We start from the raw sequence: 26,150 nt of genomic DNA on the forward strand, positions 1-26,150 counted from the left end.
CATATTTACTAAATGAAATTTTTAGGTTTTCAATAACTGCCTACCCGTCCCTAGCCCTGCCATTTCCACTGATCCGTCAGGCAAGGCTAAGTTGTTTCACACAGTAACTTTTTCTCACAAGTCTAGGAAAATTACCATCATTTTAGAGAAGTTAACTTGTTCAAGGTCATAAAACTACTAAATGATGGAGCAGGATCTGATTGCAAGGTCTAATTTTATGCCTATAGTCTAAACCACTACGCTACTCCTGGCCCCATCTACTTGTTCAACCTTAATGCCTAATCACAATTACCCCATACCCACAGTCTAAGCCTCCTCATTTACCCTTTACTTTCTCCCAATACACATTCCATATTTAATAAAAATAACTTTGTATTCTATTTCCCAAGGCATACCAAAAACTGTTCAGGACAGCTGACGTGTATCATTACAATTCATTCTCAATAGAATTTGTTCTGGATACAACTTAATAAAATGGGCTCAGACAAGTATCATAAATAATAAATGAAAAAAATTTTTACTCATCTTTGTTAAGAACAAGCACTCAAATGTTTATTAATGGTCAATCATTACCTTGGAACAAAAAGAGGCCTGCTTTTAATAATGCAAAAGCAAAAATCCTTCAACCTTTAAAAGAAAACACAAACTGAAAATTGCTTCCAATATGAAAATAAAGCACCATTTCTCAAATGGTAGTTTTGGCTTTCTTAAAGCCTAGCAAGCGCTCCCAGATGACTTCAAGAGAAAGAAAATAAACACTTCAATGCCTTTTGTGAGCTCTAATAATTACATGGCTCCATACACTAAAGAACACCTAGGAACATCTCTTCCATCCAAACCCTACCAGTAGGCTAAAATTTAATATAGTTAACTACTATAAACGTGGTCATCCACTTTTCTTATGCACTAGCTTCCAGGTGCTATGTCAAAGTGACAAAATGCACTACTGGGCTTCCCTGGTGGCACAGTGGTTGAGAGTCTGCCTGCCGATGCAGGGGACACGGTTCGCGCCCCGGTCCGGGAAGATCCCACATGCCGCGGAGCGGCTGGGCCCGTGAGCCATGGCCGCTGAGCCTGTGCTCCGCAGCAGGAGAGGCCACAATAGTGAGAGGCCTGCGTAACGCAAAAAACCCAAAATGCACTACCACTTGTATTAAGAAAAAATTTTAAACACACCCTGCCCAAAAAAATTCCAAGTATTAATTGCTAGTATTTTCCTTTTTGGGGAGGGGGGAGGGGTGCGGTGGGCCCAAGCTGCGGGCTTGCAGGATCTTAGTTTCCTGCCCAGGGATGGAACCCAGGAATTTGGCATTGACAGCGCCGAGTCCTAACTGGACTGCCAGGGAATTCCCCCATGATTTTTTTTTTGGGGGGCAGCTAGAGTTTTAAAGTTGGTAATAATTTAAAGCTAGTATTTAATTACAACCTTTAAATCAGAGAGTTCACTTACACTAAAGGTTATGCCACTAGTCAATATCTTTTTGTTTAGCTAGACCATTTAATCATACACATGGACTAGCATTTATCCTCCCTTGTTTGTTTTGTTCAGGTCCTCCTTATCATCGTATCATACCCCTTGTATGACTTGCTCTTCACTTCCCTCCTTGCCAGTACAATGCTGGAGTGAAACCTGGAGACTGAATGGTGGGAAGCCACCCACCCCCAACACCCCAACCCGGGTCCCAACCCTTTAAGATCTTGTACCACTTCACAAAATAATGCTATACCAGTTTAGAAAACTGTAGACATACCGCTCAGATATAAATCACCTTCCCTGCTGTAGTAATTAAATGTTTTCACTTTAACCTCTATTTACTCTTATTAATAGTAATGCAGTTCCAGGGAGGAGAGATTCCAAAATCTCACCACCTTTTTCTCTTATTTAAAAACCACTCCTTCCATGAAAATCCAGCATTGGCTTAATATTATTATACGACGATTCCTACAATACTCCAGGAAGAGCACAAAGATTTCTTTCCCATTTTTGATCAGTTGTCTACTGTCAGCTTTAACTGGAGCTGAAAAACAGAAGGCCTACATAAACTGAAAGTCATCACTGAGTTTTAAGATAGGGAGGTTTAAATAATTATTCTTGAAGATATTTTCTTTACCCGCCACTTATTTCTACCCTGAAAAAACCCTGAAATATGAAATTAGTAAAACACCATAGAAAATAAAAAGAAAACAATGCAGACAAAGGAGTAAGGTACATTTCAATTTAATCAGTGTGCACACAAATTTGTAAAAATTCTAGACACATTCATTAAGTCGCAAAGATTTAAGAATTCTTGTTCACATCTAAATATTAGCTTAAACTGTGGAAATTTGGCTACTTATTCTCATCACTATTACATGCATTTAGTTACATACTTACCAAATTTTCAGTGTCTGCTTATCCTTGCTAGGAAAGGACAGAGTTCCTTAGAAATTTACTTCACTTTAAATCTTAAAGACATAAATTGAGGGTCCACACTTTGTGTAGTGCTTATCTAGAAGAATACATTACCATTATCACATATTCAAATTTTCAGATTTATTTTAGAAGACTATCACTGTTCATACTAAAAAGCATGAGCTGACTTTTTATTATTGGCTTACAAAGATCACAGCAGGAAATACAATGTGAAAACATCCTTAAGATAAACTGTTGTTAGGTAGGATGTGGCTAAAAGCTAGAGAGAAAAAATTCACGTGTTACAATGACGGAGGGATTTAACAGGGGATCAAGTAATTAGAAATATGCTCAGGCTAATTTTCACGGGTATACACAATCCCAGAAATCAGTAGTCCAACCCAAGTTTTTCATGCAAGGTTAGAATGATTTAAGAATACATTTGAAATTCTCAAGCCTCACTCAGAGACTCCTGTAAGCAATTAGTCTGCATGACCATTTTGGGCAAGCTTTCCTTCAACTCTATTCCCAGCTTAACTACTCAAGAATCACTAGACAAAAATTCTGGTCTTTAAATTTTAAACCTATGCAACATGGCAACCAAAAGCATTGAGGAAAAAAACCACTTTTGCCTGTCAACTAAAAAAATTTTTAAGTTAAAATAAAAATTGTTTTAACACTAGTTTTGAGTAAAAACATCTTTCCTATCTCACCAAAAAGAAATAATTTACATGTTAAAGTTTTTGCAGTTATATAGTCTATTAAGTGAAGGTCAGGAAAAAAGTGAGCCCCAATTATTAGAGAAACATAGGGAGGTAAAATAATCACCTTAACATTCTCAATTCAGGTAATAAGAGTGTAGAAACTCATACACTTTGATCAAAGTGTCCAACTTAAGTTAAATTTAAATGGAAAAATAGTGATATATAAAAGTATAAAATAGTACTCACCAGAAAAGCAGCTTTAAAGAGATGGTTTTAAGGAAAACCATTCCACTGTATCTACGCCATTTCTTATACAGATTAAACTGTGAAAGGCAATGAAACTTAAGCCCTTAGGCAATTTTATGTTAAAAAACAAGTGGATATCTTATAAAATATATTTTATTATCGGTTGATAAATCAAGGTCTTTATCACCATCCCACTTTAACAGGAGTAAAAAATCAGTAGTTGTACGGACAGACTCACATTATACAATATTACACTTAAGGTGAAGAGGAAGCCATACAGAATAGCAGAATGGTTCAGGTAGGCTTGTATAAACTAAATTGTATACTTTCTTCTTCTCTCCTCAGTATTTAAAATTTTTATCAACATAAGAGCACAATATTTAAAGGTTAAAGGAAATCTCTGAAGGATGGTTCAAGACAACAATGAACGCTGGTAGAACCAATGAAACTAATAAAAACTTTAACATAACTTTCACAACCTGTTATGTCCTCACTGCTCCTCAAAAGGAATATGCAACGAATGTGTCTAGATTTCTTGATGGGTAGTCAGCTTTCATCTGAATATTAAAAAGGTTCTTCTTAGTTCAAATTAAAATGAACCCACAGTGGTGGTGCACCAACAGGTTATAGTTTACAAAAAGGATGAACAAAATTAGTACTTACAACAAGAGTTACTAAAAATATCTAAGAACAAAAAAGCAGCATAAAAATATATTCTGGCATACGACTGCACACCATTTATCACTACTAGAGGTGAGGAAACTTGACTTTTTATCTGTTGATTCATACTGTAAAAAGTTAAAAGGTAAGTATGAGTACCAAGGAGCGGCTTAAGTAGGAGACCCTGGACCCAAACACCTGTACTCCATATACCAACATGAGCATATAGCCAATTAAAACTTTCAGTCTTCTTTCTATGTACAACATATCTATTTAGGTTTAACCGTAACCCGATAATAAAGGAGCAGTATCACACCTTTATTACAACTCAGGTGAGCAAACCTAGAGCTACTTTGGCCCAAGTACTGAGTGTTTAGAAGTGTCCAATGTCATACTCACATTTAAGTAACTGCACAGCTTTCTTCCTGGTGTGGGTTATATGGATATGTTTGAAAAAAATAGGAACATCAGGTACTTACAGATTAAACTAACCTGTACTGGCAGGGCTGTGGGATTTTTCTTCTCTACCAGTAAGTAGCAAATGCTGAAATTCTGCTGCTAGTTAACAAAAACACAAATTGTATTAAACTGAGGAGTTCAATTCATAGTTTAAAAAGTCAATGTGCATAAAATTTCCTCAGAGCCTGACATTACTACATTAAAAAAAATTTCCCTGTTTTACAAAAAGTACCTTATATTGGCTATTAAATTTAGAGTGACCTTATGAGAATGAGTTAATAATACTGTATATCTCTTGGACACCTCTCAATTTTAATAAATTATATATTCCAGTATGTGTACTATAAAGATATGGGTTACTCTAAAAGGAGAGGGGGGTACATATATCTAGCAATAAAAATCTCTGCATGATAATTTCTAATTTAAGTACATGTAGACACATCCCACAGAAACAAGCAATTTTTAATATTTTAAATTCAACTTCTAAAATACTTGACTTCATTTCTGTATATTAAAGATTTTCCATTTTAAACACATGGGCTGAAAAGCACATTCTATTGCTTCTCCTATAAGTACACTAACAAGCTAATAGCTAAAAGGCAGGCTATGCTCAGTAACTAAATCTCCCATATTTTTCTAACTCAAACTTACAGAAACTTTAATAACGCTTCCCTTGGTCCACTTGGGTAGTTAAGCAGACTTGTTTTATTAGTAGAAACTGGAAAATGACGTGGTAAACCTTGTTTATTTTCATCTGATTGCCAAATTATTTATAAATAAAAATATTAAGAATGAGCTACATTATAATAAATGATTTGATGAAATCTTGCATAACAAATGTAAACCAAGGCCAAAATACTATTACCTTCCATTACATTTAAGGTTCTTAAAAGTCTAACGATACTGTACAATGGCCTCTCACCCAAATAATCACTACTGGTCTGTGTGTAGTAAGCTGGGCAAACAACATTCTTCATTTTTATCCAAGTTGGGCATCAATGAATTTCACTGCCAGTTCCTCACATTTAAACAAAAACGAAGGCATATGATTCTTAACTATAATAATGATAAAAAAAAAAACCCAGACACAGTAAGAATGCCAAAAGGCCCGGAGAATTCCAATAAAGGACTTCCCCTTTTTTACAAACAAAGCATTACACAAACCCCTGACCAAACACACAGCACATTACTGAAACTGTGCCATATCACAACCTTACATACCATTACAGCATTTGGAATTAATGGCTGGGGTCCAACTAATCAACTGTTAAAACAGTTTACTCACATGTATCTTCTCTGTAGTTAATGTGCCCAAAATTACAACATATACACAAACATATTCTCATGATAAAGCTGGTGATTATTTGCCTCCTAAAGAACCTAACCATGAACCAGTCTTCATTTATAATACAGTGTTCAATTTGCTTCAAATAGAAATAGTTCAAATTAGCTTCAGTGAAGATCTCCTTTGGGTCTCCAATTTCTGCCTTAATATGATTTCTGTATCCTGACTCGTAAAATGTAATTTCCCCTGAGAACATACATGAGATTAGTTGAACAGATTTAAAGAGAAATGGTTCAAAAATTTCAAACTAATACAGTTTCAAGCTATTATTTTTCCAGAGTTGGGAAGAAAATGAAAGGCTCTTTCTTTTATGGCCAAATTATTATGCAAAAATGTATGAAGTCCACAGCAAGAAAAACAATGCTTATAAAAAACAATTCTCCTCTGAGCCTTACTGAAGAAATCTAGTTTTTTAAAACATGATACTTTCAAACTTATTTTCCTACAAAAATGCCAAGTAAGAACATGAAAACACTTGGAAATGTTGGAGATGTTTAATTAGGGAGCTCAAACTGAGGTCCCACTTTCCCCATTTGCTATGTATTAGTTTGAATTAGATTCATAACAGGGGATGCCTAAGAGCCAAGATATTGAAAGTATAGTTCTGAAAATACAACATTAATTACAAAATTGTGAATATCCACTATGTGCATGACACTATATATAACATCATTAAAGTAGCTGCTTATTTTGCCAAGAAATATCAGATGATTGCTATGCTATTAAAACAAAAGATCATTTATTAAAATGATTCGGATGACAGAAAACAAAATACTGAGAAAGAAGGCTAAAAAGGAATAACCTATACTAATATTCAAATCATGATAGCAGAAGCATAAATGGGAGAATGTTTACTTACAAAACTCTGCCTTATAGTCAATAGTCTTATAATGAATCTCTTCTTTTAGAAGACTTCCATAAAAGAGTAAGAAAACCAGTTTCATTTTGGAATAACATACAAAGGTTATTCAATAAGGTAGATAAATACCGCCTTTAAAAAAAGACATACTTGATTTACACAAAATTTTAGGGAACATGTTTACTACTTTTTAAAAAATCCCCTAACCGATACAAGTGTCAGTTTACTTAAACAAAATTTCATCTCAGTAAAGAAGTGACTTCAACATTTCCTTTCAGTAATTTACTAAGTTTTACCTGTGGATATAATAGATACCTGAAAGTTATTCTCAAAACTGTATTTGTCTGAGTCAGAGGACTACAAAGATCGAAGAACCTACATCTTAGATATCTGTATCACCTTCAACAAATTATGTCTCCCTTAGAAAATCCCTCCCACGCCAGTACTCAAGCATTTAAGAGGGTATTTCAATTATAATTATTTCAATGATCACTATTAGCATTAGGACAAGCAACTTCACTCTTGAATATTTCAGTATATTGGGGAATGATGGATGCAACAGAAAACAACTCCAACTGAGGAGTCTTAAAAGATGCAGTTATTGAGCAGGTAGTAAAATATTCCAGTGGAATTTTTTTGTTGTGTGACACAATTCTTTTTTCAAACATTAATATCTTTTTTCCATGATTCAGTTACAGAGAAAAGCTTATACTCTAATAACAGAGGTGAAAATTTGGAATTCATTTAATTCATTTTTCTTCTTTATGTTTCCAAGAATTAAAACCACATAGAAACACAAGCCTGGGTTTGCCAAACATTGTACTATAAGTGAACTGTTACTGTTCAGAGGAAAATGCTATCTGCATAGAACAGTGGCTTTAACACGGGAAGGAACAAAAGTAATCCAAGTTAATGTTTTGGCCTCTCTTTCAGTTCCCCCGTTACTTGCCCACTACAACATACACACATAAACACAACTTTTTCCACCAAATAAAAGCAATTTTTAGTTGGAAACAAACACGGGTGTTTTTCATGTGTGCATATTGCATCAAATATTGTTCAGTAAGGATAAAAATGAAACTCAAAATAATCGTTCCAAAACCACAATTCAATATACTAAACTTTACTATGTGAAACAATTTCAGTTTGGCTGCCTGAAAATTTGTAATCCATCCATACTACTAAGTGTGTAATACCCAAACTCTTTTATTATATCAAATGTGTAGTGTATACGCATACATACCACACATACACACCATCTTCCCACTTTTCACAGGGCTCTACATTAACATTTGCTCTAATGTGGTGAAATTTGGAAATATTAAAAGTCACAAGCATTTCCAGATGACCTTTCAACCTTAACGTTCAATGCATAACTTTGGGATTAAAAATGCAGATTTCAGTATCCAGTGGCATTTCCAATGATTATTATCCTTGAGGTTAAATTTAATAGTTTGAGGAGAAAATAACCAGTAAGGTTTTCCTAAAAGTGAAAGGGAAAATTTGAATGAAACATTTCATGCCTCCAAATCAAGAACGTCAAATTTTGTCAATTTACTCAAGTTCAATATAAATAACATCACCTTTACTGAGGCTGTTAAATATTATGTAACACAAAGTAAATTAGATAAAATTACATATATCAAATACTTTTTTCTGTTTATTAACACCACAGTCAAACGTGAATATTAATATAGAGCCTTCTCTGCCAAGAGAGTATAAAAATCCTAAATTTAATTAAATTTAGGGGCCTTCACCAAACTTGCTGCAAGTTTGGGGACATGAATATCCAACAGCCATAAAGCTGTGAAAGCCCCTATAAGGAATAAAATAAATCCCACTTGCCTCAGACTGAACAGGGCAACACTGAGACTCAGCCTCAGCCTGTCCTATGGCAGGGCTATAGGAAGAAGAAAATTTTAATTTTAGAAAAACATTACCCGATTAATTTAAAAGACATGCATTTAAAAAAATCCCAATGATCAAGCAAGCAAAGGAAAAAAGAGTAGCTCTTTTAAAAAAAAAAAAAATCTATTGTCCATTATAATTCCACTCTGAGCCCATACTTTTACTGGGAATCTCGCCCACCTCTGCAAATAACTAAATTTAATTAAACTGAGTTTAAGTTCAGTATGTGACTTGATCAGTGGAACAGGAGTGCTCAAAGAATATTTACCCCATTCCTAACAGTAAAAGTGTGAAAGATTGCTAAAATAGTATTCAAATCAAATGATATCCAGCAGTCACTCAAAGTTGATCCTCACCTGCTGGTCTTGTTACTGTCATACACACAATAGAAACTAGTGCCAGACAAAAATCGTTTTTGTTTTTTTAAAGAAAGTGGTAACAGTGGATGTAAGGTAAGAGCCAAAACTGGCAGCCCCATTAATCTTACAACTTCCTAAATTATGGCAATCACAATGCCTGCCGGTATATACCAAGTCCCAAAGCTGTCTTCTGTGAGGGCAGATGAAGTTTATTTCAACTCCATCTATTCTTTAAGAAAGCGTAAGTCAGAGTTAATTATTTCAACATAATTTGTTCCACTCGTGATTTAACCACATTATGGACCCCAGAAGCAATTAGGTAAAAGATATTTTCTAGAAGCTTAATTACACTCTGATGCATGCACAAATTACACATTAAATATACCAAATGGGCACCATCTGAGCCATATACCTACAAAATACAACAGATGAACGATGTGCCTAAGTGTTGTGCATAACATTTTGAATTAACTTTTAATTAGAATTCTATCATTTCTTTAAAAGTGGCAATATTTTCTCCTTTCTGACCTCAGATAGCAACAAACCTCAATATATCAGTTCTCTTTGCATCAAATGCAAATCAAGCTTTGCATAATTTTTGAAACATTACTAACCCATTTTTTTCCCTCTTCCTGATTCCTCTCCCCCACTGCTATAATCCATCCGTAGTTTGTTGATAAGCCTGTACATGAAATGCTTGAGAGAAATTTGGTTTGGGAGAATATTTCCTATTTAATAATTCTAAATTTAATTATGCCATTTTTACCTTAAAAGATTTTCAACACAGGTCTTTCTTTGGCAGTATGATAAACATGCTGCCAAATCTAAGAAGTATATGATAATTTCTATTACGTATTTACGTAGACAGGCGTTTGGTGAGAAAGGGGTAGAGACTTGGCTGCTGGCAGCAGGAAGAAATGCATTCTTGGCGATACATGCATGTTGCCTTTTCAAACTATGAAATTTTTTGACCCTCAAAAATAGCACAGGAGCTGTAAAACCACTGGAGCAAAATAGATTTAAAATAACACTCAGCTTTGTTAATACTTACAATGTTTTGTTTAAGATGAATGACTTTTACTTGTCACTTATATACACTCTTTTATGATAATTAAAACATCTTTCAGTATTTTCTTATATGGTTAAAGCTTTCTTTTGTTTAAACAAAACTTCAGATTCTGTGCCTTATACCTACACCTTCACATAAAGGTTATAAAGAAATGTTATTTTCTTAGCTGTCTTAACTTTATATTGAGGAAAACTAAACCTGAGTTCATAATATATTAATAATGATACTTTGTACAGGTCATTTGATACTTAGTCATAAAAGTACTCTGTAAAAATGAAAATCAAAAAAATGGATGCCAAAAAGAGGTCAACAAGGCTATTAATATATGAGACTTGCAACGTAAGATACTGAATAATAGCAGTCATCTCTACAGAAAAGTTCTCCATAGAACACAGTTGAACATTCAAATTTCCAAGAATGAAAAGGTTAACAGTAAAAAGCCATTTAGGCTTAATAATAACAGAAGGTAGCCATTTAATCAAAGAAATAATGTAATCTTCCAGGAACATAATAAAAAATTTCAAATCCATCTGTTAACCATCTTAACAGAGGCACATTTAGATTCTCATCATAACATTAGAATATATATCAGTCATTAACAGTACAGAAGGCTATTACTGCATGCACCTAAGCTTCTAGAAGTTTGCACCTGAAAAGCTTCTGAGGTCCACACAGTACCGCAGTCTCAAAAATAATCAGAAGGAAATGAATGGGTCTGGCACTAGGCTCTAAACATCAGCAGGAAGGAGGGAATATTAAGGTTTACATTTCAAATATCTATGATAGCTAACATATATTGACACACCAAGGGGGTGGAAAGGTGACACAATACAAAGATTTCATACCCATGTAATGACTCATAGGTATATCTAAGTTTTTCTGTCAACTGAAGGACTAACATACAATTCTACATATACTGTCCAGTTTAAAACATGCAGCTAAGGAACAACCTACAATTCAAAGACAGAATCCAATGATATATCAAAACTGCATTGGTATAACTACGAATTTTATTATGTGGACATCTACTGTGGCATGCATCTGTACAAACCTTTCAGGCAGTGGTCCACAGCTGGGTTATGAATAAAAAGGCATAAATTTTTCTCTCATTTTATTACAATGAAGTTTAACAGTACAGAAAAGTCACATGACCTTGGTGGGTCAGATTTCTTAAACCCTGAAACATGAGGAACTCTAAATACATTAAATATTGTTACACATTCAGACTTCCAATGTACAGGTACTTGAAGACAGTTACAGCCCTCACCAAGCTAGGTTGGGGACATGAAGTCCAACAGCATCTGAAATGCTGCGAAGGCATAACTTTACAAATAGCAACATAAGCTTACAGAACTTGCCTTTATTAGGGTGGTATGTTCATGTAATTCCAGCGCCTTCACAATATAACGAACCAAATTTACTATACTTCACTTCTAAAAACCTAGATGAAACATGAAAAAGAAGCCATACAGTATAAATTGCAACTTCAGGAAAAGTTCCTGCTTTATTATTCCAAATAAATTTTCCCATGTAAAATAAATGTCCAATAGTTCCTGGTATGTGGGAAGATAATGTTTGTTAAAGTCACAATGAAGCCTTATTGACGGAAGCTTGGCTATATAAACAGCACAAGTTGAGAAAAGGTTTAATCTCCAAACCTATTAGACTGGATGAAGTAAGATCAGTAACGGCCACCTTGCGACATTACAGGAGGTCTCATTCCCATCGGAGGTCGAGGAGGCCCACCTTGGTAAGGGGGCACCATTGGCGGTCCCTGCCCATACGGTGGCATAGCACCAGGAAGATAACCTGGCATGCCTTGATGATGACCACCATACTGACCTAAAAAACACATTTAAAACACAAAAAAATAGATTGAGTCTGTTGCCTTGTACTTTTAAATGCAATGCACTTTGCAGATAAATCTGTTTCATGTGTACACTCAGAAAATCCACTAAATAAAATAAATGTAAAAAGAGGAATACCATGAGGCGGCATCGGGGGTCTCATTCCTTGTTGCTGTGGGATGCCTGGCTGTGGTGGCATCATACCTCCAATTGGTCCAACAGGTGGATTACCAATGGGAGCCTGTCCTGGTCGAGGAAGATTACGTTGATATTTAGGTAACTGTGCTCTTCTCTCTTCCTAGGAATAAAAATATGTGAAATGTGAAACATCTGAACACAGGGAGTTAAGCATGAAGGTAAGCATCTAAAGTCTTTATATTTACAGAGTGAGACTAATTTTTAAATGTTCCCTTACATCCCAATTACTTTCACCCCACAAACCAGTCCAACTTAAAATCTTGATGCCTTAAGAAAACGTTACCTATTTTTATATTTGAAGCACGTTATATTGAACAACTTTCCAGAAATTATAAATTGCTTCAACAAGAAACTGTGTAATGAAGAAGGTATATGGACTGCAAGGGACCTGCAGACTCTCACACTTGTTTCTTCAATTAATTAAATTTATGAACAACAAAAATAATTTTTGAGAGAGTAAGAACCCAACTTACTGTCTTCTTTTAGAAATAGTCTTAGGGGGGATGTATCTAAGATCAAAACATGCAATATTCACTTTGTTTTGTGGTTCTTAAAAATCAGAATGATAAAAATCACTTAGCATTCAATCAGATCATAAGACCACTGGTATACAAATTAAAACTTTTCAAATGGACAAGTTGCTACCACAGTACTCAATCAAACTCTGCTAGTAAAAAATGTAAACAACTTACCAGCGATATATCCTCATCTGGATGGATCAACTTACTGGTTGCACTGGTCGTCGTAAGTGTAGCAGGCTTACTTGTTATTGAAGCTGCTGGTTTAGCTGCAGTGCTATTTGTTGTACTAGTGGTTGAAGCTGTAGACTGTGTATATGCAGGGAATGTAGGCTTTGGGGGTTCTGTAGTTGTTGCAGGGGTACTATTTAAGGGCTTGAAATCTGTACCAACAGGTCCTTGGACAGCTGCCTGAGCCTGTAAAACATTATCTTTCATCAACAAAACTTCAAAATCCAAAACTGAATATATCTACTACCTATTTAACTTAAAAACAAGACACTAACATTCAATAAGGGACAAAACTGAAAGTTAAAATCATGAACAATCCACAAAATTCGAGATAACACATAATACCAAAAGATGTACATCCAAACCACAGCAGTGGAAACAAGAAACAAGTTAGACTGCTTATGTAACTTCTCAGATATCATCTATCTCTTCACCAGAAATTACTTAATTTACAAAGCTTTGTATTTATTCCTAATTGAAGATATTATCATAAAATGGAATAGCATATTTTCTATTATCATCATTCTAAATTCCTTTTTAAAATTAATCTACCAAGGAGCTCAAAAAAAAATAGTTAAAAATTATAGAATACAAATGTTTGGATAAATTTCAGTTACTAAGTATAACATAAATAATAACTACCAATGGTGACACATTAAAGATATGTCCTTCAGAAGTATTCTTTATATAGTAATACAATGCCCTCCCAATTAACAATGGCTAGATTATTATGATGGACTAAAGAGTTTAGTAAGCTTTTAAGTATAAAGTTACCAAGTAATAAATTTGTTACTTTTCATAACACTGAACATCTGAAACATGTAAACTAGGCCAACTTTTAGAATCAAATGCAGAGTACTAAATTTCCTTACATTATATGTGATGCATTAAACAGCATAAAACAGAATAGCTTAATCATGCATCAGGCTAACCATTGGCCACTAAAATGCATTTACTGCTTACATGCTTTTAACCCTTTAGAACCATAGGAGTTTGGGGTATATTTTTTTATATTAGTATGCGGTTCAAATTTTCAAATACCATTGATTTATAAGCCATTAATTTTACTTTAGAAAAATTAAACGTATTTTTGGGAAAAGATTTAGTTTTAAAGTAGGGTCCAAAGGGTTAATGAAGTTATAAAGCCATTTTTAACAATTTTAAACTGCAACTTCCTGCGTACTTGTGCTGCGCTAGGAAACAGAGCTTTAGAAGACGCAGACAGACTTTCTGAATTGGATGAAGCTGTACTTGAGCTTGTTACAGGTGTCCCCATCTGTAGCATAAAAGAAAGGAAACAATGAAAAGTCTCCAAACAAATGGGTGAAAATAAGCCACGTGGTAGACTTTTTTTTTCAGTATAGATTGCATTTTTCTAAATGCAAAATACAATGCAATCAAATCTGTTTTATAGAGGCAGGCAGTTAATGCATTTACAATAAACAGAGTGACACTATGAGCCTCAAAAAAACTTTCTAAATTCTACACCAATAAACCTAATTAACCACAGGTTTTTTCCCCTAAAACTAATGTTTTACACTATATTTCAAAACTGAAACCTTAAACTGAGAATTATGATGCATTATTGACACTTCAATCCAATTCTCCATCGATAACTACAATTTTTGCCAAAAGTTTATTAATAGGATAAACAAAATAAACAATAAACAAAAACCCCCCACCTCAAAAACATGTTAATGTACTTAAAAAGTAATGCTTTTAATTTAGCAACTACAAACAGAAAAAAAATTGAAAAAAGAAAACATCTAAGGGATAATTTTAAGGTGAACAATGAAGAACATACATCCTCAGTGTCTCAATTCTGAATGAATTAAATACATCTGCTTAACTCTGAATCAAACTGGGGTGAAAAAGCGAAGGTAACAACCATTATATACATACTATATATAAAGGATTTTTTGCTTCTGAGTTCTGGGGAGGGAAAAAAAAAAGGACGAGTAGGAAATATGAGTGTGACTAGGTCAAAAGACATTAAATGATGCCCTTCCAGCAACAGTGAGGCACTACTGTCTGTCACAATTCTAGACTAAAGGAAGAGCCCAAAAATTATTTGCTAAGGTCTTAGGATTTTTTGACTTTGGTTTTCATTCTACTCATAGCTCATTAGGTAAAGGAGGACCTCATAACATTTTTATGTATTTAAGTTCCCAGAAATTAAATTTTCATTTCTAACTAAAGCTAAGAATAACCAGAGTTCACAACTACAAAAAAATAACATACACTATTTTCTGGTTCCAGTCAACCTTCTGAGTAAAGGAAATCAATGTGTGCAAAAATGGAAGAGAACACCACTTCTTCAGTATAGTTAATAAACTGTATTAAGAAGATTACAATTTTTAAAATGACTTGACATTTTCAAAGAGTTCAGTGAACAACTCCACTTTACCTTTAAATATAAGCACGCTCTTTTTCAGAAATTTAACCTTACCTGTCCTGCACTGGGGAAAAGAGGCTTAGTAACTGGAGGCTGTGGAGCTGGAACTGTTGCTGTTGGTGCAGGTGGTCTGTTAAGAATACCTGGCGCTGAAACAGCCTGTGCTTGAGTCATCGGAGGAATTCCAGGACGTGGAACAGGAGGGGGCATACCTGCAGAGAAGAAATACTGGAGTGGGACCCTGTTGCTGAAACATTTAGTTCAGAAAAAATACTTCCTCAAAACTTTGCCATTAAAACATACTAAATTAAATTAAAAATGATTCAAGGAAATTCCCTGGCAGTCCAGTGGTTAGGACTCGGCTTTCACTGCTATGGTCCGGGATCAATCCCTGGTAAGGGAACCAACAAGATCTCATAAGCCGTGCGGCACAGACACACACAAAACAAGATTCTATACTACGAAGTTATCAATACTGACGACTGACTGCTGAACTCAATGAAGCCCAAAGTACTTGGGCACCTGCCCCCTTGGAACAGTTTTGCCTCCAACTTTCTACACCTTTGCGTCTCTTCAGAATTTTGGGACGTGAAAGATACCACTAGAAACCCTGTATATGGGCAAAGCCAACAATTAGGCTTATTGATATTACTGATGCAGCAAATTTTTGAAACATATAGAATTATTTCAATCATCTAACAGACAGATGTTTCCAGAACTCTAATGCGAACTACAGTAAAAACTGTTAATAGGTCAAATACCCATAAAAATTATTCCAGAAACTAAGTTATTCCTTTAAGTGTGCTTTAAATACACAAATTTTCCTAAAATATACCACTCGGCATTCTTTGAAGTTCCTCAATGTAACTTAAAACTTTTACTGACTTCACATTACCAAATGAACATAGGTTATTTTTCTGTATTCATTTAAATGCCTAAAATTATCACAGAGTATGATGTATGTGAAGCTGTTGCCTATAAATTAATGATTGCACTGGCATGATTCAAATTTTGCTGCTGATTTTTCTGTTCCTTTTAAACCAACTATCACTTGAGTACATCTGAATCTGCTATGGACTGCAAACCAAACTTGCTAGGATTAAAACGCTAGGCAATGGACTCGGAAAGCCTCATGAAGACCTCTGTGGCACATTTACTGGGCTAACCAAATCCCTTTCCCCACACTGTAGGCTAAAAAGTCAAGATACTTATTTCCCATGCTTCCCTGCACCTAGAAGCTCCATTAGACCTATTTCTGGCCAATGATATGTAAGAGGCTAAGGAGATTCTGGGAAAGTTACTTTGTTCCCTAATACAAGAAAAAGGAAAGCACCCTTTCTTGCCTGAGATTTTATAACTACTGAGTTACATGTCTGAGAGAGAAAGCTAAGGTTGGCAAAGTGGAAAATTTTTAAAGTATGGGTTCTTATTATCACTGGAGCCACTGAGTCTACCACTTTTAGGTTGAGTGAGATAATAAATACCTACGTGGTTTAATAGTTTGTTGGATTTCTCTATTACTTGTTAAGAGTCTCCAGTACTTGCCTAAAATATTCCTAACAGATATAACCACTCTTAAGTCACAGGCTCAGTGACTCATTCTGGTGGCTTTGAGGACTACTTTTACGATCTATTTCAAAACTCGGAACTCAGAACAAAACGAGATCATCACATTTCTCATAGTAATTTTAAAAAGAAGTCACTAACCTATAGAAACTTTAAAAATTACACCAATTTTAAAACTGCACCTCGCAGTGGTTGAGAGTCCACCTGCCGATGCAGGGGACACAGGTTTGTGCCCCAGTCTGGGAAGATCCCACCTGCCGCAGAGCGGCGGGGCCCGTGAGCCATGGCCACTAAGCCTGCGTGTCTGGAGCCTGTGTTCCGCAACGGGAGAGGCCACGACAGTGAGAGGCCCGCGTACCGCAAAAAACAAACAAAAAAAAACTGCACCAATGCCCACAAATCTGCTGTCTAAAATACTTAAGAATAAAGCACTTCTGTCATATTAAAAAGGAAACTGTCTAACATTTCATACCTGGTGGCATACCAGGCATCAGAGGTGGTATTCCCGGTCCAGGTGGCATCATTCCACCCATTGGCATCATTCTATTAGAAAGCAAATTTCAAGAGACAACTAAAGTTAATTAACAGTATAAAACATTAGAAAATATTTTGGCTAAAGCCTGAAACAACAATAGATAAGACTTGAATTTGACCCCTAATATCAAATCAAGCTGAAAGAACACACAACACACTAAAACAATTCTATCAAAATAAATTCCCTAAAAACCAGCGAACTCTTTGTTTACCAGTAAAATAGGGGAAAAAAATTCAGTCTTTGTTAACAGAACATTTTAATACATTTAAAGTCATTGAGAACAATTATTATACTCTCCTTAATATAAACAAGAGGCCTTATCCAAAATGTGCGTAACTGGAAAACAAAATCACCTTTTGTCTCACTTGGAAAATATCCACAGAATATTAATCAAAAAAAACCCCTCTATATTTTAGAGTTATCAGATTTTTTCAAAAAGAAAATACTGAATGTACTCTGTGGAGTAAAGATTTGTTTTGGACAGGCACGGAAAAACTACCATCAAAATTAAAGATAATCAAAAGTAAACTCAGAATCCCTACTTTTCATGTACGAAGTTGCTATCACTAAACCAGGACTTAAAAACACAACCCATATTTGTTTTCCTTTCCTTAAAAGAGCTCACCTTCAAATATCAGTGTCCAATTCACTTAAAAAATTACCAAGTTTGTGAATTAATGATTTAGGATTCTTATCAGAATAACTTCTATATATAGGTTTTATCAGAAGAAAAATCAATTACCTTCTATAGTAACACAGCACGTAATTTGGCAAAGGAATATATACTCTTTCTTAAATATCACCCCTTTTTACTAAGTCCCCTTACTTTTAGCAGTTTGGGGAAAACAGCTGCACAATTAGAAAATGCTTTGTTTATATGAGTCTATTACGATTTCCTCACAGATGTTTTAGTTCCCTCCTTTAAGAGATCTGTGTCAATCAGTTTGCAAAGTTTAGAAGTTTTAGTGAGGAAGATTAGAAAACTTCTGAAGTCAACTTAATAGATACCATTAAACACACAAAAAAATGACATTATGATTATACCTCCTGAATTACATTACGAATGAGATGCTTACATGTTTTCACCGCAAAATGACTGGGTGTATTTTCTCTGATGATGCAATCTGTGAAAATGTATGACAAAATCAAAATCTAACTGATTTTCAAAATACAGTGGGAAAGTGTATTGTATACCTCTCACATCCAACAATATTTAAATAAAAGTGATGGGCACGAGCACCTCATATTCATTTTAGTTCTTGATGACTTGACAAATAAATCATTTACAGAGTTTGCTTCTTCTCACAACTACGAAGTGTCATGGACAGTTTTGAATCTCAGAAACTCAAATCTACAACCAACTACTTTAATTACATCAGATGCAACTGAAGCAGATGGCTGCCTACATACATCCTAAAACCCAAAAATCTATTCTCTTCAGAGTCAAATTTATATTCCTTAAATTTATTAGTAGATCCCTTTATTAGGTAAGTTTAATAGTTACAGAGCCCATACCTTTTAGAAGCAAAAAGAAAAAAAAAAAACACAGCAAAGTAACATTTAAGTGATGTAACACACCCAAGTTGAAAAAGATCATTCTAGGCACAAGCCCACAAGTCAATTAAAAGAGTTTTCTTACCCAGGTGGCATTCCTGGCATAACTGGTGGCATTCCTGGCATCAGAGGAGGAACACCTGGCATTAATGGAGGTATGCCTACAAACAAGTATTTCAACCAAAAAAATAAAAAAGGGTTAAGAGGAAAAAATTAATACTTCTAAACTGTATCAACAAAGACCTGAGAGTGTTAAATTGTAAGAAGCCTTATGTGCTACCTGGAGGCATTCCTGGTGCTCCTGGAACTGGTGGTAGTCCTGGTTGTGCCATTGGCGGGATATAGCCTTGTTGAGGTTGAACAGGCTGTGGTTGAAATGAAGTTGAAGCTGCAGAGTCATCATCATCATATTCATCAGAATCCTCTTGTTGCTTCTTTTTTTGACTCTCTGCTAAAAAAGTTTAAATTAATTTTTCCCATAGAGTAAAAAAAGAAAACCTAAGCAAGTTTAAGACATTCAACATTTAAAATTTTTATTTCAGTGCAAGTAGCTCCTGAGATTTTTCTTCCAAAAAAACTCAGTTAACACTGCTCTTTACTCTTTAAATGTTTTTTCAATCTGTATTAAGCAAGAAGGTTAACATCCTTTCCCTATTCTATGGCAGGTAAAGAACATTTTCCTAAAGCAGTTATACTTTTAAAAAACAGCTTTCTATTCCACTCCAAAAGGTAAACTATGAAAACTAGTCTGACCTCTCCAGAATGCTTTCCAAAACAAAAGATTTCGTAGTTTATTAGTAAGTTTCTATCATTTGGATAGGAGAGGGCTGCAAATCCCAAGTCAAATACACCACTAAAAAAATTTACAATTAGTGGTTTCATAAATCAAAACAAGCTACCTTCCTTTTCAAAGGCCTCAACACTTGCTAAATCCACCTGGAATTCAGTTATGAGTAAAAATATAATAAAATGTATGGAATGATCCAAATGCTACCACATATACAAATAAGATACATTAACTTCGAACATAAGACAAAACAAAAAAACCTCAAATTGAAATTCTGAATAGAACTAACATCTACCATTAAATTTATACTTGAAAATATTGTAATAATACTCTCACTAGTTAAGCTATATCAAGAAAAAGCATACATCTTAGCATTTACCTTGTGTTTTCTGTTCAAGAAGTCGTCTTCTTTCATCCATGTCTTTTTCTGGAATACCTTCCATACCATATATTTCCAACTCTATGTCTGTTCTCCCAGGTATTGCATTTGGTACTGCATCTATTGTCTCTTTATGCACCTAACATTAAAAAACAAACCAAAAAGACCCCACACAAACAAAACAAAAACCTTCCATTAGATAAACAAAAGTGCCTCATGAAAGTCTTTTAAAGAGTACTTTTATATTACTCAGAGACCACTTAGTATAATGGTTAAGAATGACCGGTTCCACAGTGAGACTATGTGGATTCAACCCCCAGCTTTATGGCCTATTAGCTATGTGAGATTAGGCAAATTCTTTGACCTAAGCCTCAGTTTACTTCACCTATTCAGCACCTAACTTCTGGGGTCATTTTTAGGATTAAAACAGATACTGTGTATGTAAAAAGCACTTGGCAATGTGAAGCACATAGCAAGGGCTCAATAAACAATTTCAAGTTTACCTTATAACCTTGATTGCTTGAATTATTAAAAATGAACTAATAGTGCTACTCAAATCAGGGAAGTGTGAACTAAGTAAAGCTTATGAAGTCTTAAAATTAAGTATTAAAATAAGTAAATTTTCCAAGAATGTATCCTGAGACAGCTAGTAGCTACAAACCACAAAAGTGACATTTCCAATTAGCATTACCCGTAACTAATGAGTCACCTGAAGAGCTTAACACTGCCACAGTAGTGATCCTGTCATTTTCCACCTCTGAATTTATTTGGCAGATCACAAAAAGAAGTCCTTCAGAGGTTTTATTGTAAAATAAAACACTGGGGATCTAGCACCTTTTTTCACTGTATGGTTTTGCTAGATCAAACATTTCTAACCCTCAAACGCAAATAACTTTTGCTAATATGCTAAAATCCCTGTCGGTCTTGGTTTCTTCCGCAAAAGGTATTACCTTAGGCTAAAGGATGTCAAAGTATTTTGCCTAAATTATCAGCTTCACCTGGAAGCTTATTAGAAATGCAAATTCTACGCCAATAAAAATTTTAAAACAATAAATAAGAAATGCAAATTATCAGGCCACACCTGAGCCCTACTGAATCAGAAACTCTTGGGTGGAACTGCAAATCTATCTAACAAGACTTCAAGGTGATTCCTTTGCATACTCAAGTTTGAGAACCACTTATTTAGGTTAATGACTTGGATATATTGGTCCAAGTAATACTCAATTTTTCTTTCCTTCCAAGACACTTTCATGGAAGAATAGAAAGGTAATTAAAGAAAACTAAGTATTTTCCTGGAAGAGTATCTCAAAGATTTTAAAAAGTGATATGCAAATCAAATTCACAAATTATCTTATTGTGATTAAAAGATCCATGAATAAAGCTACTCAATAAATGACAATCACCATTTCCTAAATTTTTTGGAACATGTTACTTCTCTTGATGAAGGCAGATGAAGTAACTCATACATATGTTCTCTGAAAAAATACAATTACATTCACATACACATTAACTAGTTTTCACTACATTTCTAAGTGATGAAGGAAAGAACTATCTTAATTAAAAGGTATTGGAAAGAGAAGAAAAAATAACGCCATTCACTCAAAATCTTCCCAACCTTATGTTACAGCCAGAATTAGATTTCTTAGAGTCTTACATAGTAGAAATTAGTATGGTCTCGGCTGAAAAGATAGGGGCAAACATTGATGTAAAGTATCTAAATTACTAATGTCCTAAACTAATCTATAAAACTCCAGCATGTGTCTGATTTAACTGCCATGCCTATCTCACAAGCTCCTGTGAAATTATGGTAAGAACATATAAACAGAAGCACTTAGTCAATTAAAGATTATTACTAGTAGTTTAACTAATCTTCCAGCTTCCACTCACTCCATTTCTCTGCTCTTCTCTATAGTACAACTCCTTGAAATAGCACCTCTAGTTTCCCCTCTCATTTTCTCTTGCAAGCATTCCTATCAGCCTTTCATCCTCTACATTCTAGGAAATCACTCTTGGCAAGTAACCAATGACCTCTAGTTTGATTAATCCAATCTTAGTCCTGGGCTTAACTAACCTACCACCAGCGTTTGACTTAAATAACTCACTCCTTGAAACATTTCACTTGGCTTCCACGGCACTACTCTCTTGGTTTTCCTACCTTTTCAATCTTGATTGGTTTCTCTTAATCTTCTGACCTCTAAATGCTGGGAGTGGCCCATGGTGGTGTCGTTGGCACCACTTTTCTATCTATGTTCTACTCCCTAAGGACATATAATATCATGGCTTAAAATAGCCATCCTTATACTGTATCCCCCCAAATTTCTATCACCAGCTCCAACCTCTCTGAACTGCAGATCTGTAGATTCAACTGCTTATATGACATCTCCATCTGGATATTCAACAGACCTCCTCAAAATCTCAAAACTAACATACCCACACTCAAAATTAACATAAGATGATCTTGATAGCCTCATCCCTAAGCCTATTTTTCCTGCAGCTTTCCACATTTCAGTACAGTCGTCCCTTGATATCAAGGCATGACTGGTTCCAGGACCACTCCCCCCAATACCAAGGATGCTCAAGTCCCTTATATAAAATGGCGCAGTATAGTTAGCCCTCTGTATCCACGGATTCTGTACACGTGGATTCAACTTACCGAATTTCAATTGCGGTATAATACGCAGATGTGGATACCAAGGGCCAAATGAATACAGTAACTCACTTTTCACACTGCTCAGGCCAAATACTTTCAGAACATCCTCCACTCCTCACTTTCTCATACTCCACATCTAATTCATCAGCAAATTCTGTCACCATCACCTCTTGCCTGGAACACTCTTGCCTGGTCTCCTAAGTGGTCTTACTGCACTCTACAGTCTACTCTCAACCCTGCAGCCAAAACGACTCTTTAAAAAGTGTGCCAAAGCATGTTACATCTCAATTAAAACCTCCCATTTCACTCAGTATTAAAGAAAATGGCCTACAATAGCCTGCAAACCCTCCTATGTAAAGTAAGCACATTGCTGTCCTTGCCCTCAATATAGGAGAATGCCCCTGAAGTGAAGGTCTTTCATCTGCTGTTCCCTGGAATCTCTCCCTCACCTCCTTTCAGATCTCTGTTCAGATGTCAGTTTCTCATTCAGGCCTGTACTACCTTGTGGCCCTCCCCTATCCCCCCTACCTAGTTTTAACCCCTACCTAGTTTTAGTTTCCTCTGTCACATATCAGCATAAAATTAAATATTTATAGATTGTTCTCCTCCACAACGTAAATCTAAACTCCACAATGATGACTTTAATTTATTCACTGCTGTAATATTCAGTGCCTAAAACACTGTACAGTACTGTCTCACAGAAACTTTGTGATAAATGGTCATGTTCTGCATCTGTACTATCCAATACAATAGTCATCCACCAGTCACTTGTGGCTGAGCACAGGAAATGTGACTATAATGTAACTGAGGAACTGAAGTTTTAAGTTTTAAATTTCTGTTTAAATAGCCACAAGTAACTAGTGACTACCACAGTGGAAAATTGTGGGTCTCATATTTTTAAATGGATACTGAATTGCTATTAAAGCGACATAATTGGAGTGAAACAGATCTTTATAAACTTATTTTTAAACTCAGGGAAGCAATATCTTGTTTTAATTTACCTCCCTGCCTCCTACCAACAGTAGTTTCCAATGAATGGGGATTTGCTCATCTCACATCTCTCTAGGGTCCAATTAGGCAAAAATTCAGGCAGCTCTAGGACTGGCAAAAGTAGAAGAAATAATGTTGAATAAAAAAGGTACTTATTAGATCTTCAAAAATATAAATTACAAAGCCCTCCCCACCTAGTAGTTAAGAACTCAAGAAACCTAGAAATTATTAAGTGAAACACAACGGCCACCATTCCAAAAGAGGTCCATGGGATAAATGGTAGCTTAGCCCCAGGCAACAGATTTTAACAAATCGTTCAAAGACAGTGAGTAATGGTGGTTAATTATGTACTAATTCTTATGGGATTGGATTTGGTCAGACTGCCCACAAAATTTAAATCACTGATCCTTGTTCTCTTAGCCAAGTACTGACGAAATACTTCGTGATCTTAACCTAATTGTCACCCATCTAAATCTAGGATAAAAGGTATTATCAATAATTTAAAGGTAAATAGTAGCATAAACTCTTTAAACATGAAAAATCAATTGTTTATCTTCTCAATGGCTAAAGAACAGGTTTTTTTTTTAATTTTAAAGCTTACCGGTCATCTTACCTAACCTTTTGCAATAAACAACAACAAAAAAAACTCTACAGCTATCAAAGAGAAATTCAAGATTTTTTCATGTTGTTTCCAAACTACAAGAGAGCAAAAATTAAATACGAAAGAAACTCCTTACCTGCATGCAATGAATAGCTAAGCCAGGTCCTGTATACAATTTCTTATGACATATATGACATTTAAAATGCTTTGCTTTTTGGTGCTGTATAAGGATCTTCTCATCATCAAAATCTCTATTACAATACCTGATCACTATTGTTAAGGTACAAAACTAGCACAATAGTGACACTGCCTATAAAAAATAAATCTGTAATGAAAGAGAATAGTAGTAACATTAAAAACAGGCAACAGCTAAAACCAAGAGTACTTTATATAAAGTCTACTTTTGATATTTATTATACAACTAAGGATTAACCTGCCACATAATTTTGGAATTTTCAATGTCCTGGAAGCTCACAATCTCACATTATCTCTTCAGCACCCCTAAATAAACACATCTCAGTAGGCAGTATAGTTTTGTCAAATTCCCGCGTTTCACAGATTTATGTGAAATTAACTTTTCTTTTGTTCAATGTCTCAACATTTACAAATGCACACTGTGAACTGGAAGGGTTCAAAATGTTTTTTAAAAAAAACAAACCCAAAGTTAATGTGGACAGATCTTCAAAAATTAGAAGATAAAAATAATCGAAATACTAATAATTTACCTAACATTTAAAATTTAATGTTTATATTATTTAGAATCTGAAAATAAGTTCATTGCGACAATTTCCTATGAACAATCCACAAAGCTGCTTGCAATTCCGTACGAATTTGTCGCCCAAAAATGTATATAAACTCACAGATAAGTTCTGTTAATAATACTGAGAATTCTTCTCTCCCTTGTCAGATTTTCCTAAAAGCACTTTACAAAATCTGTAACCGGTTTTCAACTATTATATAAATAAATGCAGCGTTTTTAGGTACCAGACAGTAAATAAAATCAACTGAAACGTAAAGTTTACTAACGTTTCGGGGGGGGGGGAACCGACGCCACGTTTCCTTATTAAGAGGCACTTTCTCACTGCAATAAAACAGGTAAAAAGATAACAAGAAACCCCACCCTGTAAGACAACGTTTCTCCAAGATTAAGGCGTCAGTGGGTGGGAGGCGGAAGCTAGATCTTCCCCCCAACCCCCAGCAAAAAAAAAGGGGGGGGTGGGGGGCGTCGAAATCAGGGTTGACTAACATAAGCCTTTACTAAACCACCGATTCTACAAAAAAAAAAAAGAAAAAAGAAAAGAGTGGGTGACCGACTCCGGAAGCTCCCCCCTTATCCGCCACAGAGTCAATAAGCGTACTATACTCGAAGCTCAAGTCCCTTTGTTGAACCGTCACCAAAACAACGGAGTGTGGCAGAAGACTCCTCAGGGGACTCTGTCCTTGGTGAAAGGGGTCCAAGCCGCCTCCCCGCGGGTCAACGCTCGCACCAAACCAAGACCCTCCTGAGTCACGGAGTCCCACGGCCCACAACTGACAGAGCTTCTCGCCCCAGGGACCCCATTTTCCGAGAAACCTTCCCAAATCTGAGCCCAGCCACCAAACCACCGACCCCGAGGCCTAAATCCCACTCTCCGCCATAGGCCAAAGCCAGGCCTCCCCGTCCCGGTCACCACCAACCGGCGCCCCCGCTCGGCCTCGACTTCAAACCGACAAAGGATACCAGCACCACGGCTTCAGCTGCTTCTTCTTCTTGCGACCCATAACTGCGCTCTACCGACAGAAAAAAAACGAGGAGAAAACAAGCAGGAAAAACTAGCCAAAGAGTCTCTCACTCTTCCGACCCAACCGCCACCTCCGTGTCCCACAGGAAACAGCCACAAAATGGCCGACGCCCTCGC

At 35.6% G+C, this 26,150-nt stretch overlaps 1 protein-coding gene across 8 annotated transcripts in view; it reads right to left on the reverse strand.

The window, feature by feature from the left end:
• Positions 1-26,150, reverse strand: part of ZNF207 (zinc finger protein 207) — a 47,101-nt gene extending 20,951 nt beyond the window's left edge. The window contains exons 1-13 of one of the 8 annotated variants that reach the window (XR_011246275.1): positions 25,973-26,149; positions 24,389-24,515; positions 20,012-20,150; positions 19,126-19,296; positions 18,931-19,006; positions 18,368-18,415; positions 17,229-17,299; positions 15,245-15,402; positions 13,979-14,071; positions 12,739-12,981; positions 11,987-12,146; positions 8,511-11,843; positions 1-4,557 (exon numbers count right to left, since the gene is read on the reverse strand). The exon at positions 1-4,557 is cut by the window's left edge and continues 20,951 nt beyond it. Coding sequence is in view for 6 of the 8 variants with exons in the window: in XM_059997569.1 (XP_059853552.1) it covers positions 11,683-11,843; positions 11,987-12,146; positions 12,739-12,981; positions 13,979-14,071; positions 15,245-15,402; positions 17,229-17,299; positions 18,368-18,415; positions 18,931-19,006; positions 19,126-19,296; positions 20,012-20,150; positions 24,389-24,515; positions 25,973-26,013 (1,488 nt within the window). In the remaining 2 variants the exon portion in view is untranslated. Of the gene's footprint in view, positions 11,844-11,986; positions 12,147-12,738; positions 12,982-13,978; positions 14,072-15,244; positions 15,403-17,228; positions 17,300-18,367; positions 18,416-18,930; positions 19,007-19,125; positions 19,297-20,011; positions 20,151-24,388; positions 24,516-25,972 lie in introns of all 8 variants that reach the window. The other 7 variants (XR_011246274.1, XM_059997570.1, XM_059997569.1 and 4 more) reach the window with 7 other exon arrangements.

This window comes from Delphinus delphis, chromosome 19 (assembly GCF_949987515.2).
Source record: "Delphinus delphis chromosome 19, mDelDel1.2, whole genome shotgun sequence".
NCBI lineage: Eukaryota > Metazoa > Chordata > Mammalia > Artiodactyla > Delphinidae > Delphinus > Delphinus delphis.